Here is a 23,305-nt window from a genome sequence, read left to right as displayed (position 1 = left end):
CCACCACGCCGAATGATTCGCATTCAATGAAACGTATTATGCCCCAATAATACTCTTCAGCTATTTAAAATGGTAGTCAACTGCTTGTTTCGGTGTAACTTAACTGGTTGATGTGGATTATATAAGCTCGGGGAAGCTCCCCAGGTGTGACGTCAGCAGACCATCATGTTATATCGAAGCGTTGCATGAATTCCGAGTCAACATTCTACAACATCATGAATACAGCAATCAATTGAAGGTTTGTCAATGCCATATTGCAACACCAAGCTTGAAAGAATGTTTCTGACATTCTCTAGGAGAGACCCATTGAGATTGCAAATCCCCCAACAGTACATTATCATGCCGACTCGGACATCAACACGTCAAGCCGCCGTCAAGGCCAATAAAGCGTTCAGTCAAGGCGCGGGTACGAAGCGCAGAGGATCTTCGTCAAGCCAGATACCGCCAAAGAGAGGCAAAAAGGATGTAAAGCCTAATGAAGCGAACAATTACCAGAAGCCTACGGTGACTGAAGAGGCACAGGAGATTAAACCAGTTGATGGTATTACCAAGCCTCAGGGTACCATTAATGAGCAGCCTACCGAAGCTCCGCCTGAGAAAGTTGTTGAGCCGGCACAGGAAGAGGAGGTGAAAGAGGAGAAAGAGGAAAAGAAGGAAGAGCCTGAAAAGAGCGTCAATGGTAGGGACTTGTTCTTCCAAATTGGACCAAAACTATTAACAATATGTGTGGCGTAGCCGCAGGCAAGGCAGGAGAGGAAGAGGAGAAACCAGCCACGGAAGAATCACAAACCGCCATCAAAGTATCCCCAGAACGAGAAGACATACTTCCCTCCAGCATCCTCGAGAAAGGGATTGTCTACTTCTTCTTCCGTCCTCGTGTGAATGTAGAGGATTCTCACAGTATCAGTGACGTTGCGCGCAGTTTCTTTGTTCTGAGACCAACACCTAAAGGAGCCAAGATCGAAGATGGACCGATCGGAGATGATACGGCCAGTTGTCGACTACTGGTACTCCCCAAAAAGAGATATCCTGCTTCGGGAAGAGAACGCGACATGGGGTTTGTCGAGAAAGCCAAGGTTCCTTTGAAAACGATCCGCGAGAGTCTGATGACGCCAACGACTTACGAGACCAAAACTCGTGGCGAGCGCACAAGACCAGAGGCACGCCCATATGCTGAGGGTGTTTATGCACTTGTGAAGGAAGGTCGGAATTCTCATTTAGCCTATATCCTAACGATTCCACGGCAACTAGGCGACGTGCAGAGTGATTTCGGTATTCATGGTCGGGGCAGCTTCATTATTCAGTCGAAGAATCCTGAATATCCCGGCCCGCCTATTGCTCAGCTACCGCAAGGGCCGGAATATCCAAAGGAGTAAGCTCATCTCTTCATTATCTTTCGATACAGCTCGAGGTATGCTAATTGGATGTTTTCCTACAGATTCCAGGAAAAGTTCAAAGGCTACCGCTGGATACCCACGGAGCCAGAACTCTTAGACTACCCCAATGCTCAATTCTTGATGATAGGCGAAGCTCACGGCAATCTCGGAAAAGCCGGTGAAGCTCATATAGACGACAAAGGCACAAAAGAAGACCCTGCTCAGGAGCTTGATCAACTGGAGAGAGAGAATGAAGAAAGGGTTGATTCTCTAGCTGGTAGGATCTGCATCTGTGTTTAGTTCCAGACCAAACGTTGATATCTATCTACAGGTGATCACTCCATCTTTGAGGATTTGGGCGCCGAAGCGAAGAAATATGAGAGCGTACCTTCAGAATGGGAGTAAGGATTGGAAATTTCCGCGTTCCAGCTCAAATCTGAAATACTGAAACATTGATGTTGCCATAATGCTATAAAATTCAAACGGCTAATATGAAATCTCTATACCATGACTCTTACATTGTAAATCTATCTACCGGATAAACCCACCAATTATATCCAAGGTAATAAGATTCTAAGACCTTTGTCGACTTGCTTGATACCATTTTAGTGCTTTGTAGCCTAGAAGGCTGACGCTAGCCAGCGTATTCATCGCAAAAGCCCTAAGGCGATCGCTCTCTTAGCGCGGGTCCACCATATTTAATTTGCCACTCTTGCATGCATCGCAGAAACAACGCAAACCACATGAATGGGTGCTATTGGATATTTCTTAGTATACGTTTCTGCCTATTGTTATTGAAAGAATATGCTGGTGGTCACTGTAAGTAGTTCTGGTATAAATACTGGCCTCTTGCACATAATATATAAGTCTGTTGACTGAGGTCTTGCTTTAGGCCTGTTTATACCGCTGAATCACATGGAGACATCAAATCACCATCTTATCCACAAGCAACATTAGGTGTCACGAGGCAAAATGTCTTCCATTCCCCTCCCACGCGAGGCTGCAAAACTTCTCAAACCAGGCTATGCCCAAGTCTTGAGTCTGCTCCAAAACACTATAGGCGTCGATCCACTAACGCTCGTGAACATCGGCCTCTTTCTCGCTGGCATATTTACATTTTTACGTTACATGTTCACGCGCATAATCATACTGTGGGTAACCATTCGCATAAACGAGGATGATCAGCTATATCAAAGCCTCATGAGGTGGATGGCGGACCATCAGTTTATGAACCGCCAGTTCCGCAGCGTCAAGGCTGTTAGTGCGTCTAAGAGTTCATGGGAGGATGAGGAAGAAGCCCTCAAATCTATGATTACTGCAGGAGGAGCTGGCGGTAGTGGCAATAAAAAGTTTCTCACAGAGCCAGACCCCAACAATCTGATCAGTTACCGGACCATCGTCGGCAGATCACCGATCAGTCTACAACCCTTCCAGGGCACGCACGTCTTCCGCCGTCATGGAAGCTGGATTCTATTCCAGCACGTAATCCGCAAGGGCAGCGAGTTACTGCCCCAAGACAAGGAAAGTGGCTACATCCAACTGAAGTGCCTGGGATCGTCGTTTGCGCCTGTACAGCGACTACTAGAAGAAGCGCAGTTGTATCATCTCGAGCGCACAAAGATGACTACGACGGTCCATAGAGCTATCTCAAATGTGCGGGAAATGATTCGTTGGACGAGGTTTAGTGCTCGACCCTCGCGGGATATGTCGACTGTCATATTCGATAAAAAGGCTAAACAGGAGTTATTGCAGGATATTAATGAGTATTTGCATCCTCATACGAGGCGGTGGTATGCGAATCATGGAATTCCTTATAGACGTGGTTATCTGTTTTCGGGGGCGCCGGGGACGGGGAAGACGAGTCTTACGTCTGCGTTGGCGGGKGTTTTTGGACTGGATATTTTCGTGTTGAGTTTACTGGATCCGAATATGAACGAGTCTGCACTGATGAGGCTGATGTCTGAGGTCCCGTCGCGATGTATTGTCTTGTTGGAGGATATCGATGCTGCGGGTTTGAATCGTCCGGCGAGTGAGCCGAAGCCGAGAATGGGCAGGAGAGGCAAGGGAGACAAAGCAGCCGAGGCGAATGCTCTCAGTACGATCCCAGGGGCCGATCAAGGCGCTCAGAATGGTGGCAATGCCTCTGCGGCGACGTCGGTTTCCTTGTCGGGCTTACTCAATGCGATTGATGGTGTATCTTCGCAAGAAGGTCGTATTCTCATCATGACTACGAACTCACCGGAATCACTAGACAAGGCTCTGATCCGTCCTGGGCGCGTCGATATGCATATTGCTTTTGAGCTGCCGTCTAAGGTTGACATGCAGGAGTTATTTTTGTCCATGTACCGCGACGATACTGCTGAAGTAGCCCATGGTAGTGAACCGGCCAACACGAACGAAGAAGCTGAAAAGAAGAATGACCTACAGCTGAAAAGTCTTGCAAACAGATTCGCAGAGTCTATGCCGGAGAGGAAATTCAGTCTTGCGGCTTTGCAGGGATTCCTTCTACAGTACAAGAGAAGTCCTGAAGGCGCTTGCGACAAGGCAGCCGAATGGGCAGCGATCACATTGCAGAAAATGGCCGAGGAGGAGGATGAAGAATAGTGACTCATTTGAACATAGTAATATCAAAATAGAGTAGAAAGACTTCAATCATAAAAGTGAGTAGAAAGTTGTCCAATCACATCCCCATAGACCGCCATGATGGACGGTGGAGGCCGGGCTGCCCGTTATCGGCTCSGTTATACCCGATTGGGCGTTAGTCGGGATCGTCTCCGATAAATTATTGCTGCCCCTCAGAAGACGAAACAACTCTCCATATTAATTGCTTATAAGACATTGGATTGATCAATTGATACAGGACTGATATTCTGCTTACTGTTTGTTATATTTGGTGTGAAATATTACGACAAGCACGCACAATGTCGCATACACAATCGCAACGATACCTCAGTACGCGGGGTTCTTCCTATGGCGTGAGTCATCATTATAATCCAACCTCCAGTATATTGACAATCTAACCAATTGACTTTATGGATAGCTCTCCTTCGAGGAAGTTGTCCTCAAAGGTCTTGCCTCTGACGGCGGTCTTTTCATCCCCGAGCAAATCCCTGAACTCCCCGCTGGTTGGGAAACCGAATGGCGCGATCTGAGCTTCGAGGATCTCGCCTTCAAAATCTTCTCTCTCTACATCTCCACCAGCGAAATCCCCTCGGACGACCTTAAAGATATTATCCGTCGATCATATTCTACATTCCGGCATGAAAAGCGCACTCCGCTTGTCGAACTCAGCAAGGACAAAAAGCTGCACCTTCTCGAGCTTTTCCACGGTCCGACATTCGCCTTCAAGGATGTTGCTTTGCAATTTCTGGGCAATATGTTTGAGTACTTCCTCGTACGGAAGAACAAGGGCAAGCAAGGAAAAGACCGTCATCATTTGACAGTCATTGGTGCAACAAGTGGAGATACTGGTTCTGCCGCTATTTACGGTCTTCGAGGCAAGAAGGATGTTTCTGTCTTTATCCTCTTTCCCAAGGGCAAAGTGTCCCCCATCCAACAGGCTCAGATGACCACAGTATTGGACGCGAATGTGCACAACTTGACTGTCGAGGGAACTTTTGACGACTGCCAGGATATTGTAAAGTCCTTGTTTGCCGACGCCGATCTCAACTCGACGCATAACGTTGCTGCTATTAACTCCATTAACTGGTGCCGTATCTTGGCACAGATTTCATACTACTTCTACTCATATTTCCAGTTGACAAAACAAGTTGGCTCCGCGTCCGTCCGTTTCGTTGTTCCGTCCGGTAACTTCGGTGACATTCTGGCTGGTTGGTTCGCGAAGAGAATGGGTCTTCCCGCTGAGAAACTCGTCATTGCTACAAACGAGAATGATATCCTCGACCGCTTCTTCAAGAGCGGTGGCCACTACACCAAGAAGCCTATCCAGGGTAAGGCTGCCGAAGGCGGACTTGTCCAGGACGGCGTCAAGGCCCACGAAGAAGGTGTCAAAGAGACATACAGCCCAGCAATGGACATCCTCGTCAGCAGCAACTTTGAGCGTTTGCTATGGTTCCTTACATTCGACGCCGAAACGGGCTCGATCGATGAGCGTCGCGCAAACGCTAGCAAGCGCATCAGCAGCTGGTTGAGCGAGCTCAAATCCCAAGGTGGCTTTAGTGTCAGCGAAGCTGTCCTCGAAGGCGCTAAGAAAGAATTTGAGAGTGAGCGTGTCAGCGACGAAGAGACTCTTGAAATCATCCGCAACATCTACACTTCTTCTTTCCCCGCCAACCTTGGGCCCGGAAGTGCACACAGCTCCAAGACTGGCGGCTACATCCTCGACCCTCACTCCGCTGTCGGTGTAGGCGCTTCCTTTAGATCCATCCAGCGCAGTCCCGAGGCGCATCACATTTCCTTGTCAACTGCGCACCCCGCCAAATTCGGTAATGCGGTTGACCTAGCACTCCGCGGCCAAGAGGGATACGACTTTAGTGAAGTACTACCACAGGAGTTTGTGGGGCTAGAGCAAAAGGAGAGCCGCGTGACGCCCGTTGGCGCTGGGTTGGGATGGCAGGGTGTGCGCGAGATTGTGAAGACGGAGGTTGAGCAGGAGCTTCAGGGGCTTCGATGAATGAAATCTTCGCGAAGTACTTATAAAAATTTTTCCATGCTTTAATGTGATCAGAAGAAATATCAGGCTATAATCATTACCATCTACGCTTGAAAAGAATTTTTGGTCGTTGGCGAAAGGAGTTCAAAATCATACATGTAATTTTCGACTTCTCTAGTATTTCTTCTCTAGTATTTCAAAAGACGTGAAAGTAGTGCTTCGAAACCGAAAATTTTTTTTTTCATTTCTTTTCTAATTGATTTGACCTGCTTTTCAATCGTATATAAAAGAATCGGATACATTGTGAAAACATTAAAGTATATGTATGTAAAATGCGCCCACTGGCAGAGAGTACACATGAAGATCCGTATACATCTCCAATCAAAGTGTCAGGACACAAGAAATGAAAAGAAAAGAAGAGAAATCAGAAGCCAAAAAAGCCCTCAAAATCCAAAAGCACCAACTACAATCTCATTCAAAACTCCCACGACAAGAATAGAGTGAGAGGGGGAAAGAACACCCACAATGTCCGAACCCTCAGCCTCTGTTTTCTTGAGTTGGTTTGAGTATTATCCATCACACGATTTACAAAAGAGCGAAAGCTCCAAGAGCAGCAACCATGAGACCGGCAACGGGTTGCTGGTTAGCAGCGGCACCAGTGAAAGCGGGTGTGGTGGAAGACTTCGTAGAAGTAGCACCGCCCTCAGCAGGGGGGGTGCTGCCACCCTTTTCAGGAGAAGGGTTGCTGCCACCATTTCCAGGAGCTGGGTTGCTGCCACCATTTCCAGGAGCTGGGTTGGCAGGGGTGCTGGTACCGGTAGGCACGACGGTGACGATGGTGCGAGTCACGGTGTTAGTCTCGGTGACGGGCACGATAATGGTCGAGGTACCGGAGACCACGGTCTTGGAGGAGACTGTAAAGATTGTAAGTCAAGGTTTTTGAGAGAGAGGTGTAAGGGCACATACCTGGGCACTCGGTGGTGGTGATGGTCAAAGTCTTGGTGATTCCACCAGGGGAGGTGCTAGAAGGAGGCACAACAGGCTTGGTGTAGCTCGTGGGAGGAGGAGTGGGCTTGGGCTTGGGGGGCTCAGTGTAGGAGTGAGAGGGCTCGGTGTGAGTAGGCTTGCTGTACGTGTGGGATGGCTCAGTGTGGGTGGGCTTGCTGTACGTGTGAGAAGGCTCAGTATGAGCAGGCTTGGTGTAGGACGAGTGAGCCGGCTCAGTGTGGGAGTGAGATGGCTCAGAGTGAGGAGGCTGGGTGTAAGACGAATGGGCCGGCTCAGTGTGGGAAGAGTGCGCAGGCTCCGTGTAGGAGTGAGGCGCCTCAGAAGTCGAGTGAGGTGGTGGAGGAGGAACATAAGTCGAATGAGTCGGCTGAGGCTCCGAGTGAGTGGAAGGCTGAGGGGGAGCATAAGTCGGCTGGGGCTCCGAGTGAGTTGAAGGCGCAGGAGGAGGAGCATAGGATCCAGCAGCCGTCGCTCCCTCGGCACTTCCATTCTCACCACGCTCAATAACAGCAGCAAAAGCTGGGGCGGCGAGCGCCAACAGAGCGATACCTGACTTGACCATTTTGGCTTTTGGGGTTGAGATAACTCGGCAGTTTAAGCAACGAACAGAAACGAATGTGTAAGCGGCTAATAGCGATCGACTTTTCCAGCGATAGATTGGAACTGCGAGTGATCGGAATTAAAAAAGATGTAAATCGGCCATGGGAGTTGCGATAGTTTATATAATTGAGAAGCAAGAGATTTGGAGCGAGTGGGCATTATCGTCAGACATCGTCCATCAGGACGAGAATAATTCCTGAGAGGAACAATCCATGCTCAAATCGACGAAAGCGGACTTTTCAGAGGCTCTTCTGGGGTCTTGGCACATCTATGTAGTATTTTGTTGTAATATGGATGGAGCATTTCACACTGAAGAGGATATTCTAAGCTCACAGGTGGAGCTGCAATCAAGAAGCTACAAAGTCAGTCGACAAATCAGCCAATCCGGATCTTGAGATTTCCGAGTAAAAATTTGGATGGGACCTTACATATCCAGAGGTACTAATGGCGTCATAAACATCAAGCAGACTCTTGATTGAGCTTGTGAAATGCTGTGGCCAGGTACTTCCGAATTAGGAAAATTTGCTCCACATGTCACCTCAGCCGAACCCAGTCGACCAGCAAACGCCGAATGAGGGTTTGAAACTAGGTAGAGTAACAACTGATGATTTTCATCATAGGAAGATATTCGAAATTTCGCCATGGAGGATGAAAGTGGCGCTTTCGAGAGCCTACGCCTGCAATCGAGAGAGTGGCCTAGAAGTGACGGGCCATACCCGAACCGTCTCGAAGAATAACTCTGTGAAAATATGGAAATATGAACCCGCAAGATATCTTTCTCTCTCACTAAATATCACCTCTAGATTCGGAAGATGAGAAAGCTTGTGGCAAGCGATTAAGATCAAAGCTTGAAGGTTGATGCAACACCATTCTTTGGCGGGTCTTTCAAAACTACTGACAGCCGAGCTATCTCCAAGAAAATAGCTTTTGCCACTGACTTCAAAAGCTTGCTCACTTTCAGGATAGTATTTGGGGCCCAACTATGGCGTATTGTGAGTTAGTTGTCTGCACGATCTTAACCTTCGTGTCTCTCAAAGAAGAATATTTTCAATTCGTGTACCTTTAGAGCTGCAGCTACCTGAGTAGTACTCTTGGTGAAGAGTGTTGTTTTTTATATGAAAGCTCTTTTACAACATCTTTCCAGCTTATATGTTGTGACAGATCAGTATGTCGAGGTTCGAGTCTGTTGTGGCCCGGAGCTCATACAGGATCTAGTCCGAAAGAACACCGTACACCAACGAACCTACTCTCCAAGCCGAGAGAAGCCGTTCAATATTCTTGTAGAAGAAGCAGGACGCTCCTTTGCAAAACTTTCGAGTCGTGACATCATGAGTTAGACATTTTTAGCAACGTCTCCAATATTGACTTGGCATCTTAGCCAGCACCGAAGCCTCAGCCCTAAGCATCGGAAAACTGACCGTTGGAATGTGGGTCTGAATGCATGTAGCATGAGAAAGTAGCATGGACTTTGTTCTCATCGGAATGCTGACATAAAATAACGGCTTTGAATTTCAGCGCCTGCTCATTTTGACTAAGGGTTGCCGGACTTGCCGGGCCGCAGGCTGCGCATTACTGCAGAGTAGGCAATTGCAACTAGCCCTAAAGCGTTCCTATATGGTCAAAAGCGGATGAAATTGCTCCATGACTAAGTGGGCTAACTGTAGTGTATGATGCCGTCGTAAGACGCAAGAAGCTGTCATGTCCGTTTTCGGCTTCGGAGAACCTAGGAAGGTGGTTGCTAGGTTTTTGAGATGCCAGCTCGAGTACCAGTTTCTGATAATGAATAAGCTGTCGGAGTGTAGCCAACGTTAGTCAGTGAGTTATGATGTTTTCTTCGAAAGACTGATCATAAGAGTAAAAAGGCAGAAGTCAGAGGCGACAAGCAAATTGGTCACGTGATGTCTAGATTTGGTCATATTGATTAGGGTTAGGGCTTCATATTTCCGTGACGCGAACGCGTCTTTCCGCGTTTGGCGACCCGCGATCATGGACAACAACATCTTTTCGAACCATACCTATCAACTGACGGTAATCAATCGCAAGTTGTATGCTTTGATTACTGGACCTAATTGTCGTATCATATATCATAATGCCTCACTCGGTAACGTCTAATGATTCTGCGCCGCGCGACAATGGCGACGACGAAATTCTCCCAGATGCCCCTGCTCCAGACAATAACGAAGCATCAGAACAACAAAAGGACGATACAAACATAAAATTGGAGGATTTATTTGCAGACGACGATGATGATGACGAGTTTCCAGCATCAAGCGCAGCTGATGTGAAGATGCGAAGCTCTCCACCCGTGGCACCAATGCCAGCACCGTATGCTCGACTCTCAATGTGCTTATCAAAGGATGATACGCTAATTAACATCAACTTGTAGTGTATCGCAGGGGCCTTCCGGAATTGATGCAGAAGTCATGCTTGCCTTTTATCAACGCTTGTTCCCATTCCGACCTATGTTTCAGTGGCTCAATCATGGTGTCGTGCCTTCGCCCGACATGGTCAATCGAGAGTTTGCCGTCTTTCTACAAAACGAAGCCGTGCTTCGATACCAGTCGTTCGCAACTGTAGATCTGTATGCATTCTCATTGGCGAATTGTGATAGAACAAATACTGACCATTCTTCGGTGCAGATTTCGTAAGGAAATTCTACGATTAAACCCAACTCGTTTTGAAATTGGACCGGTATATAGCACGAACCCTCGTGATCGCAAAAGTCGACCCGGTACGCAGATGAAACCAGTCGCGAAAGAACTCGTGTTTGATATTGATATGACCGATTACGATGATGTGCGTACGTGTTGTTCGAAAGCCAATATCTGTCACAAGTGCTGGTCCTTTATCACCATGGCAATCAAGGTTGTCGATACCGCTTTGCGAGAGGATTTTGGATTTGAACATATTTTGTGGGTCTACTCCGGTCGACGTGGTGCCCACGCCTGGGTTGGTGATCACAGAGCAAGAAGTCTCCCTGATGATAGGAGAAAGGCGATTGCAGGATATCTAGAACTCGTGAAGGGCAATGACAAGAGTGGGAAACGAGTGAACTTGAAGCGACCATTACATCCACATGTTGCACGAAGCGTCAAGCTATTAGAACCACATTTCAACCAGACAACGCTGATTGACCAGGATGTGTTTCTCGGAGATAAACAAGCGGAACGTCTGCTCGGGTTATTGCCAGACAAGAAACTAAGCGACGCCCTGCGAAGGAAGTGGGACTCAACTCCAGATCGCTCGAGTACAAACAAATGGAACGACATCGTTACACTAGCCAAAACGATCAATGGTATAGATGCCCGGGCCCTCAAAGATGCACGATACGACATTGTTCTCGAATATACCTACCCGCGACTTGATGCTGAAGTGTCCAAAAAGATGATTCACTTGTTGAAGAGTCCTTTCGTTATCCACCCTGGTACCGGTCGCGTCTGTGTTCCTATGGACGGGAGAAATATTGAAGAATTCGATCCTCTTGCTGTCCCTACAGTGACGGAACTACTTGCTGAGATCGACGAATATGATAGAGAGAATCCACCTCCTGCTTCTGAAAACATATCGTCCGATAGGAAGATGCAGGACTACGAAAAGACAAGACTCAAGCCTTATGTTGACTACTTCCGCTCGTTTGTTGCCAACCTGATCAAAGATGAGCGACCAGTGAAACGGGAGCGTGTCGCCGAAGAGACGACAACTGATGCGATGGAGTTCTGATGAGAGACGCGAGTTGTATAACGTAATGATTGGGACATCGAGGAGGATAGGAACGGCGTTGTTTTCATGTTTATTTCATAGCTATAAGCATAGGTAGTATATCAGTCATGAAAGCAAAGACAATCATATTTTACTATTTTGCTGCACTTGACACCCTTTCCACATTTGATCTCGGGAAAGCCCCTCAGGCGGGTCGCCGACATCGCACTAGCCGCTGATTGATAAGATTGATAAAACTTATATTTCCAAAACTCCCGATGTCTGCTCCCCAACTACCCACCTTTGACTACCTGTCACTCGAAGACCAGCACAAGTTTGGATAGAGATGTATGGCCGGAGAAATTCAGTGTTTATGACTGCTCTCTTGGTCCAGACAGTCTACACTGCTAGCATCCTCCCAAAAAACGAACGATGTGTCACTGCAGTCTACACGGCACTCAATTATCTCTCGTTCGAGGGAGAGCCGACGACGGGGCTTTGGCAAACAAGATGTCAGAATTGCCTGAAAGTCACCTCTATATATGCAGCAGCCGAGATATATTGCGAAGAAGAAGAAAGAATCGCTGGGGTTGCGCAACTGGACAACTTATGTCGGAGTTCAGCAAATGTCGAGCTATCACCTAGACAGACTGTGGCGGAGAATCTCACAGAAGAGAAAATAAAACAGATGGATATTGTTGAATTCCAGGAAATACCGCGGACTGATGTTCTTGGCTCTCCGGTGTTGATCTCTCCGGCATACTATGATCGTGTATTTCGTACCATAGTAAGGGTCTCAGCATTGACAGCGAAGGGAAAACAGGAGATCATACTAATGCCCAAATCTGCTCTAGGATTCTTGGGAGACTGAAATGGGGTATCATTACGCTTACGGGTGAGTATTATCCTCGCATATCATACCGCACATCGCTAAGGTGAAACATAGCTATCTCGGATACTTTTATTGGGGTAGTATACTTTCATTCGGAATATCGCATCGATTGATTCAACACATGTTTGGCTCTCGCAAGTATACCAAGAAAAACAGGAGCATATTACAATACGCGTATAAAGGCTTTGATCGCGCATATCAATGGATTGATATACATCTCATTATCGCTTTTCCCTCGAAGAACTCCCGGCGACGAGTACTCTGGTTCGATCTCCGAACACGCATTGACGCTATAATTATCGCAGGAATCTGGATATTGAGTGTTTTACTCACATGCACAGGACATAGACTTTACGACGGTAATATATAGTAAGTGTTTCTAGCTTAACATGCTCACACATGTTCTTATGTCTGGCTTCAGTTGGCCTCAGCCATATCGGCAACTTCTTCGATACCTTGCAGATAGAACGGGCATTTTGTCCTTTGCAAACTTGCCTCTTATCTGGCTGTTTGCCGGAAGGAATAATGTATTTATATGGGCTACGGGCTGGAGTTTCGCGAGATTCAACATTTTTCATTGACATGTTGCCTGGATTGCAACTACACAGGCAGTGATTCATACTTTGTCTTATTTTGCCTTATTCCTACTTGGTAAGCGCGTGGGCCTATCCTCGCTCTGTTGGGAGTCTATTGGATTTTTACAATCTGTTGATTGTCAGCAGACTATCCAGATCATCTCATTAGGAAAATGTCAAAGCCATATCTACTTTGGGGCACTGCGGTTAGTCTGCCTGTAACGTCTTTACCACAAGTCCATATACTGACTATTTCTTCTTTTTTGAGGCCACTTTTGCAATGTTGCTGATTATCCCATTGGCTGTCGATTCGATCAGAAAACGATCTTATGAGCTTTTCCTAATTTTACACATCTCTTTCTCTCTTGTGGCTGTTGTTGGCTGCTTTTAGTATGCATTACTACCTGGAAGAACTGAAACTATAAAGCTAACATGCCATACATAGTCACGTTGTCAAATTCAAAGATGATCGCTACGACTACTACCTATGGCCGGTCGTAGCCATCTGGGTAACAGACAGACTACTACGTTTACTCCGCATTGTATACTGCAATCTACACGTTCGATTACGACAAGGCAAAATCTACTCGACTTCCAGCATCGCAACATACAACAAAAACTCAGATGTAGTCAGGCTTGAAGTCGCTCTTGGATCTAGATCTCACCAACCTACTAGCTCCAGCTACTATTACATGTACCAACCTTTTCGTTTTAAAGGCTGGGAGAGCCATCCGTTCACCCTCGGAGCATGGAACTATGAAGACGATCAAAGATCGCATACGGAGGCCACCCTAACAACATTGGACGACGAGATCGACGGCTCAAAATTACCACTTCTATCTGTCTCGGCCTCTCCGTATCGCCGTAATACTTATACAAAGAAAGACAAGACATTAGGGAAACGGCCAAAGTTGGTTTTCTGGATTCGTCCATACGATGGTTGGACGCGGCATCTTCGAGATGAATGTCTTGCATCTGCTAACAATAGCACATTCCCCACAATTCTACTTGAGGGGCCATATGGTGCTTCTTTCCCGTTATGGAAATATGACTTTATACTTTTTATAGCAGGGGGAACGGGTATAGCTTGCGCGATACCCTATATTCAACAACATCTGTGTCGTGGTGGAGACAAAAATGACGACAATAAGGATTCAGAAAGACTCATTGTAAACAAAATAAGTCTGGTATGGGCTGCCAGGGAAGTTGCTTTTGTGCATGATGTGGCATCTCGAGAGTTACGAGATGCCTTGTCACGAGACGAATTTGAGGCTTTGTTCTACATCACAGCATCGCAGAGCAACACGGCTGTCATGCAAGCTACTACGTCTGAACGGATAAATGCTAACTACTCCTTCTCTTCGAACGATTATAATCCTACACGCGACGCAAATATAAATGAACTCAACTTCCATCATGGCAGGCCCGATACACAGAACCTTGTCCTTCGACATGCACAAGAAGCCCACAATAGCAATAGCTCGATCGCTATTGTGGTCTCCGGGCCATATGCAATGGCCGATGAAGTGCGCACTGCAGTATACTTGGCATTGTGCAAAGGCTACCGCGGAATAACTTTTCACGAGGAGTCTTTCAGTTGGTAAGGGTCCAGATTCGCAAGTATTCTATTTTACCAAGGTATCGACCCTGTTAGACGCGTAGCCTATATGACGTTCCATTGGGGGTTGATGATTGATAGTTTCGTGCGTTTTTTGTACATACTTTTTTAGGTTTTTAGATTGCGTATATCATTCACTAGACACATGTTTGAACCTATTTTATTATGTTAGAGATTTTTCTAGCTTCCTACCCTAAAGTCAAACCAGGCTTGTAACCTCTTACAATAATGTCTTTTTGCAAACATCTTTTTGCAAACATCTAAAGGTAATCACGACATGTAAAGTATCGTTATTGAATTGCTACTTTTCTAATTGGTCCCAAGCAATAACACTTCCTACAGATCCGACGCAACTCTGGCCATCGCCGACGTCCTCCCTGCTTGGCCCGCCTACAGCAAGGAGAATCTTGTCCAAAAGATTTTGATCCTACAGGACATAAATCACAGAATTGGAGGGAAAAAGTAGAGTTAGTGTCGTGTCATATATGATCCCCAGCTTGAAGACAGATTTTACTTTAGTGAATGTCTACCCAGGTATGGGTGGAAGGTGGGTGAGTAGCAAGATACGACTTTTGGAGGTCGACCGGGGCATTCATGTCTGAGAAGCACTAGATGAGACTACCTGGTCAATCATTCCACATTATGTACTCCAATCAGCATACTTCTACACCAGTAAGACACTTCTTAGCGGATTCTTGCGTCTTCCTTTGTATCTTGCGACTATAAAATATAATCACGTGACATGTTAGCCCTAAGACGATCATATTTGATAGCTTCGACCTTTATGTCCATGACAACGCATAGGCACACATAGGCAATTTGAACCTTAGAAGCTTTAAGCTACTTGTGTTAGTCAAGACCTGCTATATAAAAATGTTTGACAAAAGAAACCACATTCAACGTGATGCAACCAACAACCATTGAAGGAAAAACGGTAGAGGATGCTCTTTTCGGTTCCTTATCCATGGATGGTTGTGCCATAAAACCAGATTCAATCGTAGAGTGAAAATTGACATATATGAAGGACGCTTTAAACAAGACCCTGGGTTAGCGTATGCGGAACAACGAGCTGTCCTCATCCCAGCTGTTTCCCTTGCAAATAGCAAGTATTTTTTCAGTAGGCATCGCGCAGCATGTGACATCTTTTGACGATCTATTTTCAAGAAATCACGGTGATCATAATCTGTAAAGATGTAACATAGCCTGCTTGATCGATAACAATGTATACACGATCGGTTTCTTTTTGAAACAACCTATCACCAACTGTGCCACATCGGACAGTATATCTGTTTTATCGTTATATACATAATAGCAGCTCTTTTCTGAAGTCATTTCCCGCTGGTACTAAAAAGTTTTTCATCATGACTGCGCTGTGCCACGACTCGTTTCGGAGTACAGCCTTTCCTGTAAATGTGTTGAAGCAGGATACTGGAAAAGACCTGGTATACTGTTGCTCCTTCTTGTGGTAATATGTAATAGGCATAACGAGCGGTACCGGATTGGTGATGCAAGTACATATTTTTTATTTAAGTAACATTATATATACTGTTATATGTGCGCTTTCTCTCCAGCTTTGTACTTTTCCCATCGTTCCACCGACGTATACTCTCGTAGTGGCATCTCTGGCCATCCTCTTAACGGTTTTTTTGAGGCATAATTAGCGGCATAGTCTGAAAGCTCAGGCATAATCGCTGCATGTTTGTATTCTGAACCAGGCGGAAGATGATCTGATGGAATTCCTCGACAGTGGTCGGAAGTGACTTTCTCAGCACTCCCCAAAAACGTCTTCTCATTGTTCAGCGCGTCAAATATGATATGGTAGCTCGCAGTTTCCCATAGTAATGAGTCGTGACTCACTATATGCGGAAAAACACCTTGTTTGATCGATTTAACAGCACAAAGCTTGAAGAGATCTATGTTCTGAGCCTGGGAACCACTCAGTCGCCAGGTATCTTTAAGAAAAGGCCAACCTTCACCGTAAAAGCCTGGTTGGACGATGAGATCGGTACTCGACGCAATGCTCGTGGTCGGGACAAGAGCCCTATGTCCGCCAAATCGAGCCAGAGTTTTCATAAATTTGGACCAGGGCACCTGCTGTACCAATGCCTCGGTGAACATGCTCAAGTAAACGAGCGGTATCATGGTCCATGAACCGCGATAATCCGGTCCGATAGCGATATGTCTCTTGACCTTGGATCGAGTCTCTGGGTAGAAGGTCAATGTCCACTGAGTAGTCAATGCTCCAGCTGACCATGAGACGATTGAGATCTGGGACCCGCTTTCTTCATTTGCAAGCTTTTTGATTGCATGGCTAACGTATTCAGCGCTGACTTGAATATCGTCAAGTAGTCTATGTGGTATAGTCACATAACAAGGTTGAAACCCCTCATGAATGAGCGGGGGCAGTAATGTGTATTCCCAGTTGGTCTGAGGACTGCAGGTAAATAGGTGTTAGATGGAATGTGTGACACATTTATCAGGAAAATCATAGGTAGACCCACGTAACTCCAGTCCCATGTACTAATAGCACGGTTTCTCTCGCTTGCGATACTGATACGGGACATGTGACTGCTTCATCGAGCTGTCTTTTATCCATGAAGTACGCCGGATCTGGCCCGGTTACTGTCACATTGTTTTCACTCTGATGAGTACCTTTCAGCTCCGCAGTACTGATAGCCCACCAACTAGCAGTGATTGTAACAAATATCGTAAATAAAAACTGCCACATGACCATCGTGTTGATGAGCGAGACTGCGAATGTCTTGTTGCTGGCGCAGAAAAAGGATGACTATCTTCCGGGCCGGTCGGAAGCAACTGATAGACAAAAAGTGCTCAGCTCGTATTTTATGGCGTGAGGAGAGGCGATAGAGCGCCTTATTAAGAACGGTCAGCCCTTACCAACATGAAACTAGCACCTGCGACCTATGCCAAATAAGGCAACGGCGCATTGTCTCCACCAGATTTATGATGGAGCTCTCAACAGATGGGATCCACAGTTAATCTCTTCATTAAACAAACTGTCAGTCACATATTTCAATATTTGGATTTCCTAAGTCCCTTAGGAATATCAAGGTCCGTACCCAGGTGTCTCTATACGAACCATATCTTCCCTGCCAGATGGGTCTTCCTTTCCAGCAGGCGCCGCTTTTGTGAGGGCGCACACTCGTCTAGCCTACTGAGAAGATCCCAGTTCGGAGTCACGAGAGGACCGGAGAAACAGTCATATATCAAGAATATAGATAGTTAATTTCTTCTTTCATGAACGCTTACCTCGACCATGACGCAGAGTATGCAATCACCTGTCGAGAGACTAGAATCGTTCACTCTTTTTTAAGACGTTGTAACGATATGCTCTGTTAGCTGATCGCATCATTAGTATGCTATTTTGATTGACAAAGATGAACAATTGACTTTTCGCCTCTGGTCATTAGCCGCCTATAACGAGGTTACTGCCGAAGCAAAGGTATTTCAAGGAGAGGAGTCCTCAATGTGTCGAGGACATGGGTTGGATAGGGGATATGCAGGAGGCAAACTAGACGCTCTAGGTACTAACAATCTCATGGCTTTAGGTTGTAATGTATCTACCAATTGCGCATGGCGATTAAGCTTGCAACTGAGAAGGGCATGGGAATTTAGATAATAACAAGGTTATAAACATACTCTTGATTCTTTAAAGGGTAAATAAATATCTTGAAAGGCCAAATCAGTCAATAAACAACCCACCTGACGCGACAATATGCGTTCCATTTATCCACCGTGCCCGCTCCTCGCACAAGAAAGCAACGGCAAATGCAATCTCACTTGGATCAGCCATCCGCGCACCAACCGGTGTCTGATCAATAATCGGCTGAAGAATTTTCATCTGTTCCTCTCCAGCAGCGGCGAATCCCTCGGTCATGGTTGGACCAGGGCTGACCGCGTTGACTGTACAGCCGTATTTGGGAGGTAGCTCCTTCGCCCTTTAATGACTTATTAGAACAGCGATAAGTTTCTGATGTACATTACTACTTGCCAACACTTGGTGAATGAATCACACATTCCTTTCGTGCCCGCATATATCGTCTGGTTCGGGGGCGGCCCTCTGGCAGATATGCTCACAATATTTACAATCCTCCCACTGCCCCTCGTTAGATGCGGGAGACTGGCCTGCGTTAAGAGAAATGTGCCACGTCCATTCACATTGACCAGCAGGTCCCAGTCAGCTAATGTCTGCTCTTCAAATGGCTTATTGATAGCTAAGCCCGCGCAGTTCACGACGATATCGATCTTGCCCCATTGTGACACTGCAGCATCAACTAATCTATTAGGTGCTGAAGTAGTCGACATATCAGCTTCAACTAATATCGCAGGAGACGGCAGAGATAACATTAAATTTTGTGCCTCAGCTTCCAGATGGGGGAAAGGGAAGTTGATGACTGTGAATGCACCGCGAGCACTCAGCTCACGAACGATGCCGGCGCCGATACCCGAGCTTGAGCCGCTGACGATAGCGACCTTCCCAGCTAGTGTTTGTTCGGGCATGATGGTGATGGTGAGGGCGATGGATATTAAAGCGACTCTTTAATCATGCTGTGTCAAGAGAAGTAGACATGGTGATACTAATGAAGAGCAGATCTCTAGCGATGCCCTCGGGTGGCCACATTCGCTTTAGAGAAATGAGGACAATGTGCAAATTACCCCGGGTTTGTCCATGTGGAGCCGACGCACCGTGGCCAGAATCTGTGCGACACGACGGCATTCCGTAGTTTGATACATACTGGGTTAGAGCCAAGCATGAATATCATCCCGGCAAGGCATTATCAATATTATTGTTCTATCGAATTTCCTCGAGCCGTGGAGCCGTGGAGCCGGTAGAAAGAATAGACCGGTCTGTTTGGAAGTATGCACAGTATACTGTCATCGAGAATCATAAATGGAGCTACAAAGTAAACTATAAAGTGCTGGCTTTCGCAGCTGGTACATGCACAAAAAAGTCGATTTATGCGCGACCTTATGCTTCTTTTGGTCGCCGAAACATCGCTGTAGTAGTTTTTCGGAGAATAATTCAAGTCGGCAATTTTCTGGTAATGATTGATCAGAACATCGTAATCAGCTTTAATGTCATTGTCAGAGGCCCATTGTGACGCCGGGATAGTGACGCTCAGATCGCCGACAAGGATCGAACCAGAAACTGCCAAAAAAAAAAGGATATAATAACTGAGGCTTTCATCATATTGAGCTTGTGAAAAATTCAGCTTTGATGCATATAGGGTTGGTCTTCGATGGTGGGCACAGCGGCCTCCTTTATAACCGCAGATTTTAGCTTCTGAAAGTGATGTTCTTTATTTCTTCCTAAACCGTAATGGCTCATGAACATCAAAAGTTCACTTCCGACGCATACGCTAGACTTCATGACGCTGCAAGGAGGACGTCGTTCTATCCCCTGATTGTTCGTTGTTCGGACTGCCTAAACCTTCCACTTTTGGGTCTGGGGAGACCTTTGTCAATCTGGGGAGAAACGGGTCCACCTAATAAGTCTTCCGTTCTAAATCCCTAATATACATACATGTATTGCCGGTTGATAGACGTGGGTCGCATTCTGTAATTCTTCACTTTGTGCCCACATCCCGTAACGGCATTCCGGTGATCACCTGATCTGCTGCTTTGAATATCTCTATGAAGGTTGGGGGTTCTATAAATTTGTCATTTGATGTACTCGTGCTTGACAAATTCAAGGTTACTTATCCACCTGAGTCAAAATTCAGATCCCAAGTTTACGAGAATATAGTCGGTTGTCGCTATCCTAGTGCTCGGAAACGAAGATACAAATACTAATCCGACCTTTGGTTCATAAGGCATCAATGGAGGACTCAGTTGCAATAATCGGCGCAGGCCCCGTGGGTCTTTTTACCGCTCTGCTGCTTGCGCAGAGAAAGATTCAGGTCACCGTGATCGAAGCACGTGAAGGAATTGACCAATCGCCCAGAGCCGTTGCGTAAGTGTTCCAATGCGTCTTCCCTTTCACATCAAAGTTTCAGCTAACGATAACGTACCAAGATATTTCCCTCCGGTGTTGGAGGAGTTTGCAAAAGCAGGTATCATCGAAGATGTAGTCGCTGCTGGTGAAAAGGCAGCAGATGGATGCGATTGGAGGAATGCCGACGGGGATCTTTTGGCTGGTATCGACCCTCCTCCAAATGACCCGACCTTTGCTGTGTGTCTCTCTCAGCCGGAACTTGGGGAAATTCTGAGGAATAAAATCTTGGAAACAGGTTTTGCCGAAATAATATGGAATGAGTCGTTTCAAAGATTGAAGCAAGTTGACGGATCCGTTGCATATTGGACTAAGAACAAGCCCAACGATCATGAAACAGAACGAACTTGCCGCTATTTGGTCGGTGCGGACGGCGGGCGTAGTTCTGTGAGAAAGAACCTTGGTATTCACCTTGAGGGATACACATTTAAATGGTTTCAGTTCGTGGCTGTCAACTTCAAGTACCCTCTGAGTGCCATGGGATGGAAGGCACCCAATTTCATTGTCGATCCAGTTGACTGGGGTATTGTCGTAAAACGCGGCAAGGGAACAAGCTGGCGATTTGCGACAGGAGTCAAGAAATCAGCCGCGCAGAAGCTGACATCAGTTGATGATGCCACTTTACAATTGGTCAAGGATCGGTTGCGACGCATTCTTCCGGGCGATAAAAGTGAGATCCAGTATGAAGCAATAGCGCCATATGTTGTTCATCAGCGATGTGCAACTCGGTTCCAGGAAGGGAATGTTCTCTTGGCTGGTGATGCAGCACACGTAAGTTTGATCATCTTTTTGTTTTGGAAAATTTGGAGCATTGCTGATTATATCCTGCACTAATAGCTCAACAACCCCGTTGGTGGTCTGGGACTTACCACCGGTCTGCTCGATGCTGCCCATTTGGCGATTGCTTTAGGAAAGGTGATAAAGCAAGAAGCTAGTCCGAATCTTCTTACATCCTACGCCCAAACAAGGCAGCGCATTTTCCGGGAACGAACCAGCCCGGCGAGTACCAGTAACTTGCTAAGGCTTTTTTCACAAGAGGCGGAACACGTCAAGGAGAGAGAAGAGACCTTTGCTAAGCTGAAAGATCCAAAAGATTTTATAACCAAGGCCAGAGTTGGACTTGCAGACTTCAGTCTAAGTAGTACGTCAGACAACTTCTTCGACACGCATGGCGAGGTAACGTGGTTCATATCAGTTACTCGTATCCCGGAATGGACTCAAGAGCTATTTGAGCATGAATACAAGCACGTTCACGCCGACATGACTCGAAAAGGCAACGAAATCATGCCCGTCACTCATCAATATGTCCAATTATGCAATTCCAAATCCACCATGCGAGGAACCGAACATCCACAATGGGACTACGTGACTTGTCTTACCTGGCCGAGTCTGTTCATCATCAATGCTGGATTTAAAGATCCAGGCTACCGTGAAAATGCTGGCAAGCATGTATTTTGCCAACTTGACCAGGAAGGGTGTATTATGACGAAGGTGCATAATATCTCGAAGCATAAGGGTGATAAGTCCAAGGTCGACCCTGTCCAGTGCCTTATCTATCACAAAAGAGATAATCCTTTGGACGACTTTTCTCCGCTATGGTTTGCAGACSGAGCCGCTAAAATAGAAAAATTTTTAGTGTCTGACAGCCGGCCAAATACTTACATTCTATGGCGAGACGTGACTCCCAAAACGGAGAACTTCTTCCACGACACGCAATTCTCTGGTGGGTCATGGCTCAACTACAAAGCGCTTGAAACTTTTGGTTTTAAGACTAAAGACAGCGCTCATTCTTTTTTCGAGAAGTACGGAGGAGATATATTTGGCAACCGGGCAGAGACAACGCAGACAGTGATTGGAGCGCCAGACATCATCATCCCGCGCACATAGAGTGTAAAGAAGTTTTGGTCATAGCAAATAGTGATCAAAGTTTGTTCAAGTTCATTCCTGACTTGCTCTTAGAATAATTTGGGCTCAGCTTGCTCAAGTATAAGGATAAAGCCATTATGGTGCTTTTGTAAGTCTTTCCGAAGTGTAAATACTAGGAAAAGATGTCCATAAACCTTTTAACAAGCTCTCTGGTCTCGCTTTGCTCGACCACAGCTTAGAGTCTTCCTATCATCTTTCTATCAAAGTTAATGGCTACACTATAGCATTTATACATGCGCTCTGTCTTGTGATGTTGGCGCTGGTCTGGTTATAACAGACCTAATCACCATCCATAACAGCTAGCGTGTGATTCATTGACTTTGTGTCGCTCTTGCGGGGGTACTCACGATCTTGGTTATTTTCACTTTTTCCGAGACAAGGTATAAGAGAAAAATCACAATTGATGCAACCGATCATGTTGAAGCTGCCGAAAATGCTTCTAAAATTCCGAGAGCAGAGTTTAATAGAGCATTGCGTCAGTGCTTCGAAGACACTTCTATATCAGTGTTTGCGTATCTTACTACAACGCACACCGACGAATCATTGCTTATGCTTGCTGTGCGGCCAATCTTCGCGCTTGCTCTTCCAGTGGTCTTCAGGGCCACACTGATCAGTTCCGTGACCATTGGCATGATTGTTGTCATTTCTGCCAATTACTCTATGGCGGCCTTCACTATATATGGATTCGAGACTTAGCAATCTAGTTTGATGTTCATTGCTTCCATCATTGGCTCCTTGATTGCCATCTTTGTGGGTGGCCATTATACTGATTTCATCACCAATAGGTTGACATTGCGGAAGGGTGGCATCAGGAATCTAAAATGCGGCTTCCTGCTCTCCTGGTGAGCCTCATAAGCGCTCCATTGGTCTGTATCCTGTATAAAGGAGTAGGCTGTGGTAAGAAGCTTCACTGGGTCTGCGTAGTCTTCGGAATTGATTTGGGTAAATACTTATTCTTCTTTTTCTCAAATCTCTTAGGATGTTGA

The 23,305-nt window shown here is 46.2% G+C and overlaps 8 protein-coding genes across 8 annotated transcripts; 6 read left to right on the top strand and 2 right to left on the bottom strand.

Annotated features, from left to right (window-relative positions):
* Positions 1 to 339: 339 nt before the first annotated feature.
* Positions 340 to 1,781, top strand: BHQ10_008181 (uncharacterized protein; the record flags this gene model as incomplete). The annotated part of the gene is made up of 4 exons (XM_040880958.1): positions 340 to 679; positions 736 to 1,372; positions 1,439 to 1,653; positions 1,708 to 1,781. The coding sequence occupies 4 exons, from the start codon at positions 340 to 342 to the stop codon at positions 1,779 to 1,781; spliced, it is 1,266 nt and encodes a 421-aa protein (XP_040736683.1).
* A 567-nt stretch (positions 1,782 to 2,348) lies between these two features.
* BHQ10_008180 (uncharacterized protein) lies at positions 2,349 to 3,980 on the top strand (the record flags this gene model as incomplete). Its single annotated transcript, XM_040880957.1, has 1 exon — positions 2,349 to 3,980. The coding sequence occupies one exon, from the start codon at positions 2,349 to 2,351 to the stop codon at positions 3,978 to 3,980; it is 1,632 nt and encodes a 543-aa protein (XP_040736682.1).
* A 317-nt stretch (positions 3,981 to 4,297) lies between these two features.
* BHQ10_008179 (uncharacterized protein) lies at positions 4,298 to 6,009 on the top strand (the record flags this gene model as incomplete). Its single annotated transcript, XM_040880955.1, has 2 exons — positions 4,298 to 4,351; positions 4,417 to 6,009. 2 exons carry the CDS (start codon positions 4,298 to 4,300, stop codon positions 6,007 to 6,009), a joined length of 1,647 nt encoding a protein of 548 aa, XP_040736681.1.
* Positions 6,010 to 6,573: 564 nt separating this feature from the next.
* BHQ10_008178 (uncharacterized protein) lies at positions 6,574 to 7,558 on the bottom strand (the record flags this gene model as incomplete). The annotated part of the gene is made up of 2 exons (XM_040880954.1): positions 6,574 to 6,902; positions 6,955 to 7,558. The coding sequence occupies 2 exons, from the start codon at positions 7,556 to 7,558 to the stop codon at positions 6,574 to 6,576; spliced, it is 933 nt and encodes a 310-aa protein (XP_040736680.1).
* A 2,127-nt stretch (positions 7,559 to 9,685) lies between these two features.
* On the top strand, positions 9,686 to 11,316 carry BHQ10_008177 (uncharacterized protein; the record flags this gene model as incomplete). The annotated part of the gene is made up of 3 exons (XM_040880953.1): positions 9,686 to 9,921; positions 9,983 to 10,177; positions 10,236 to 11,316. The coding sequence occupies 3 exons, from the start codon at positions 9,686 to 9,688 to the stop codon at positions 11,314 to 11,316; spliced, it is 1,512 nt and encodes a 503-aa protein (XP_040736679.1).
* A 2,138-nt stretch (positions 11,317 to 13,454) lies between these two features.
* On the top strand, positions 13,455 to 14,366 carry BHQ10_008176 (uncharacterized protein; the record flags this gene model as incomplete). Its single annotated transcript, XM_040880952.1, has 1 exon — positions 13,455 to 14,366. The coding sequence occupies one exon, from the start codon at positions 13,455 to 13,457 to the stop codon at positions 14,364 to 14,366; it is 912 nt and encodes a 303-aa protein (XP_040736678.1).
* A 1,562-nt stretch (positions 14,367 to 15,928) lies between these two features.
* On the bottom strand, positions 15,929 to 18,901 carry BHQ10_008175 (uncharacterized protein; the record flags this gene model as incomplete). The annotated part of the gene is made up of 3 exons (XM_040880951.1): positions 15,929 to 16,710; positions 18,104 to 18,339; positions 18,399 to 18,901. The coding sequence occupies 3 exons, from the start codon at positions 18,899 to 18,901 to the stop codon at positions 15,929 to 15,931; spliced, it is 1,521 nt and encodes a 506-aa protein (XP_040736677.1).
* A 1,319-nt stretch (positions 18,902 to 20,220) lies between these two features.
* BHQ10_008174 (uncharacterized protein) lies at positions 20,221 to 22,280 on the top strand (the record flags this gene model as incomplete). Its single annotated transcript, XM_040880950.1, has 3 exons — positions 20,221 to 20,354; positions 20,417 to 21,164; positions 21,231 to 22,280. The coding sequence occupies 3 exons, from the start codon at positions 20,221 to 20,223 to the stop codon at positions 22,278 to 22,280; spliced, it is 1,932 nt and encodes a 643-aa protein (XP_040736676.1).
* Positions 22,281 to 23,305: the final 1,025 nt, after the last annotated feature.

This window comes from Talaromyces amestolkiae (genome assembly GCF_001896365.1).
Source record: "Talaromyces amestolkiae strain CIB chromosome Unknown scaffold18.1, whole genome shotgun sequence".
NCBI classification, from domain to species: Eukaryota; Fungi; Ascomycota; class Eurotiomycetes; order Eurotiales; family Trichocomaceae; genus Talaromyces; species Talaromyces amestolkiae.
Note: the sequence above shows the minus strand (reverse complement) of the source record. Positions and strands in the feature narration are given on the sequence as shown.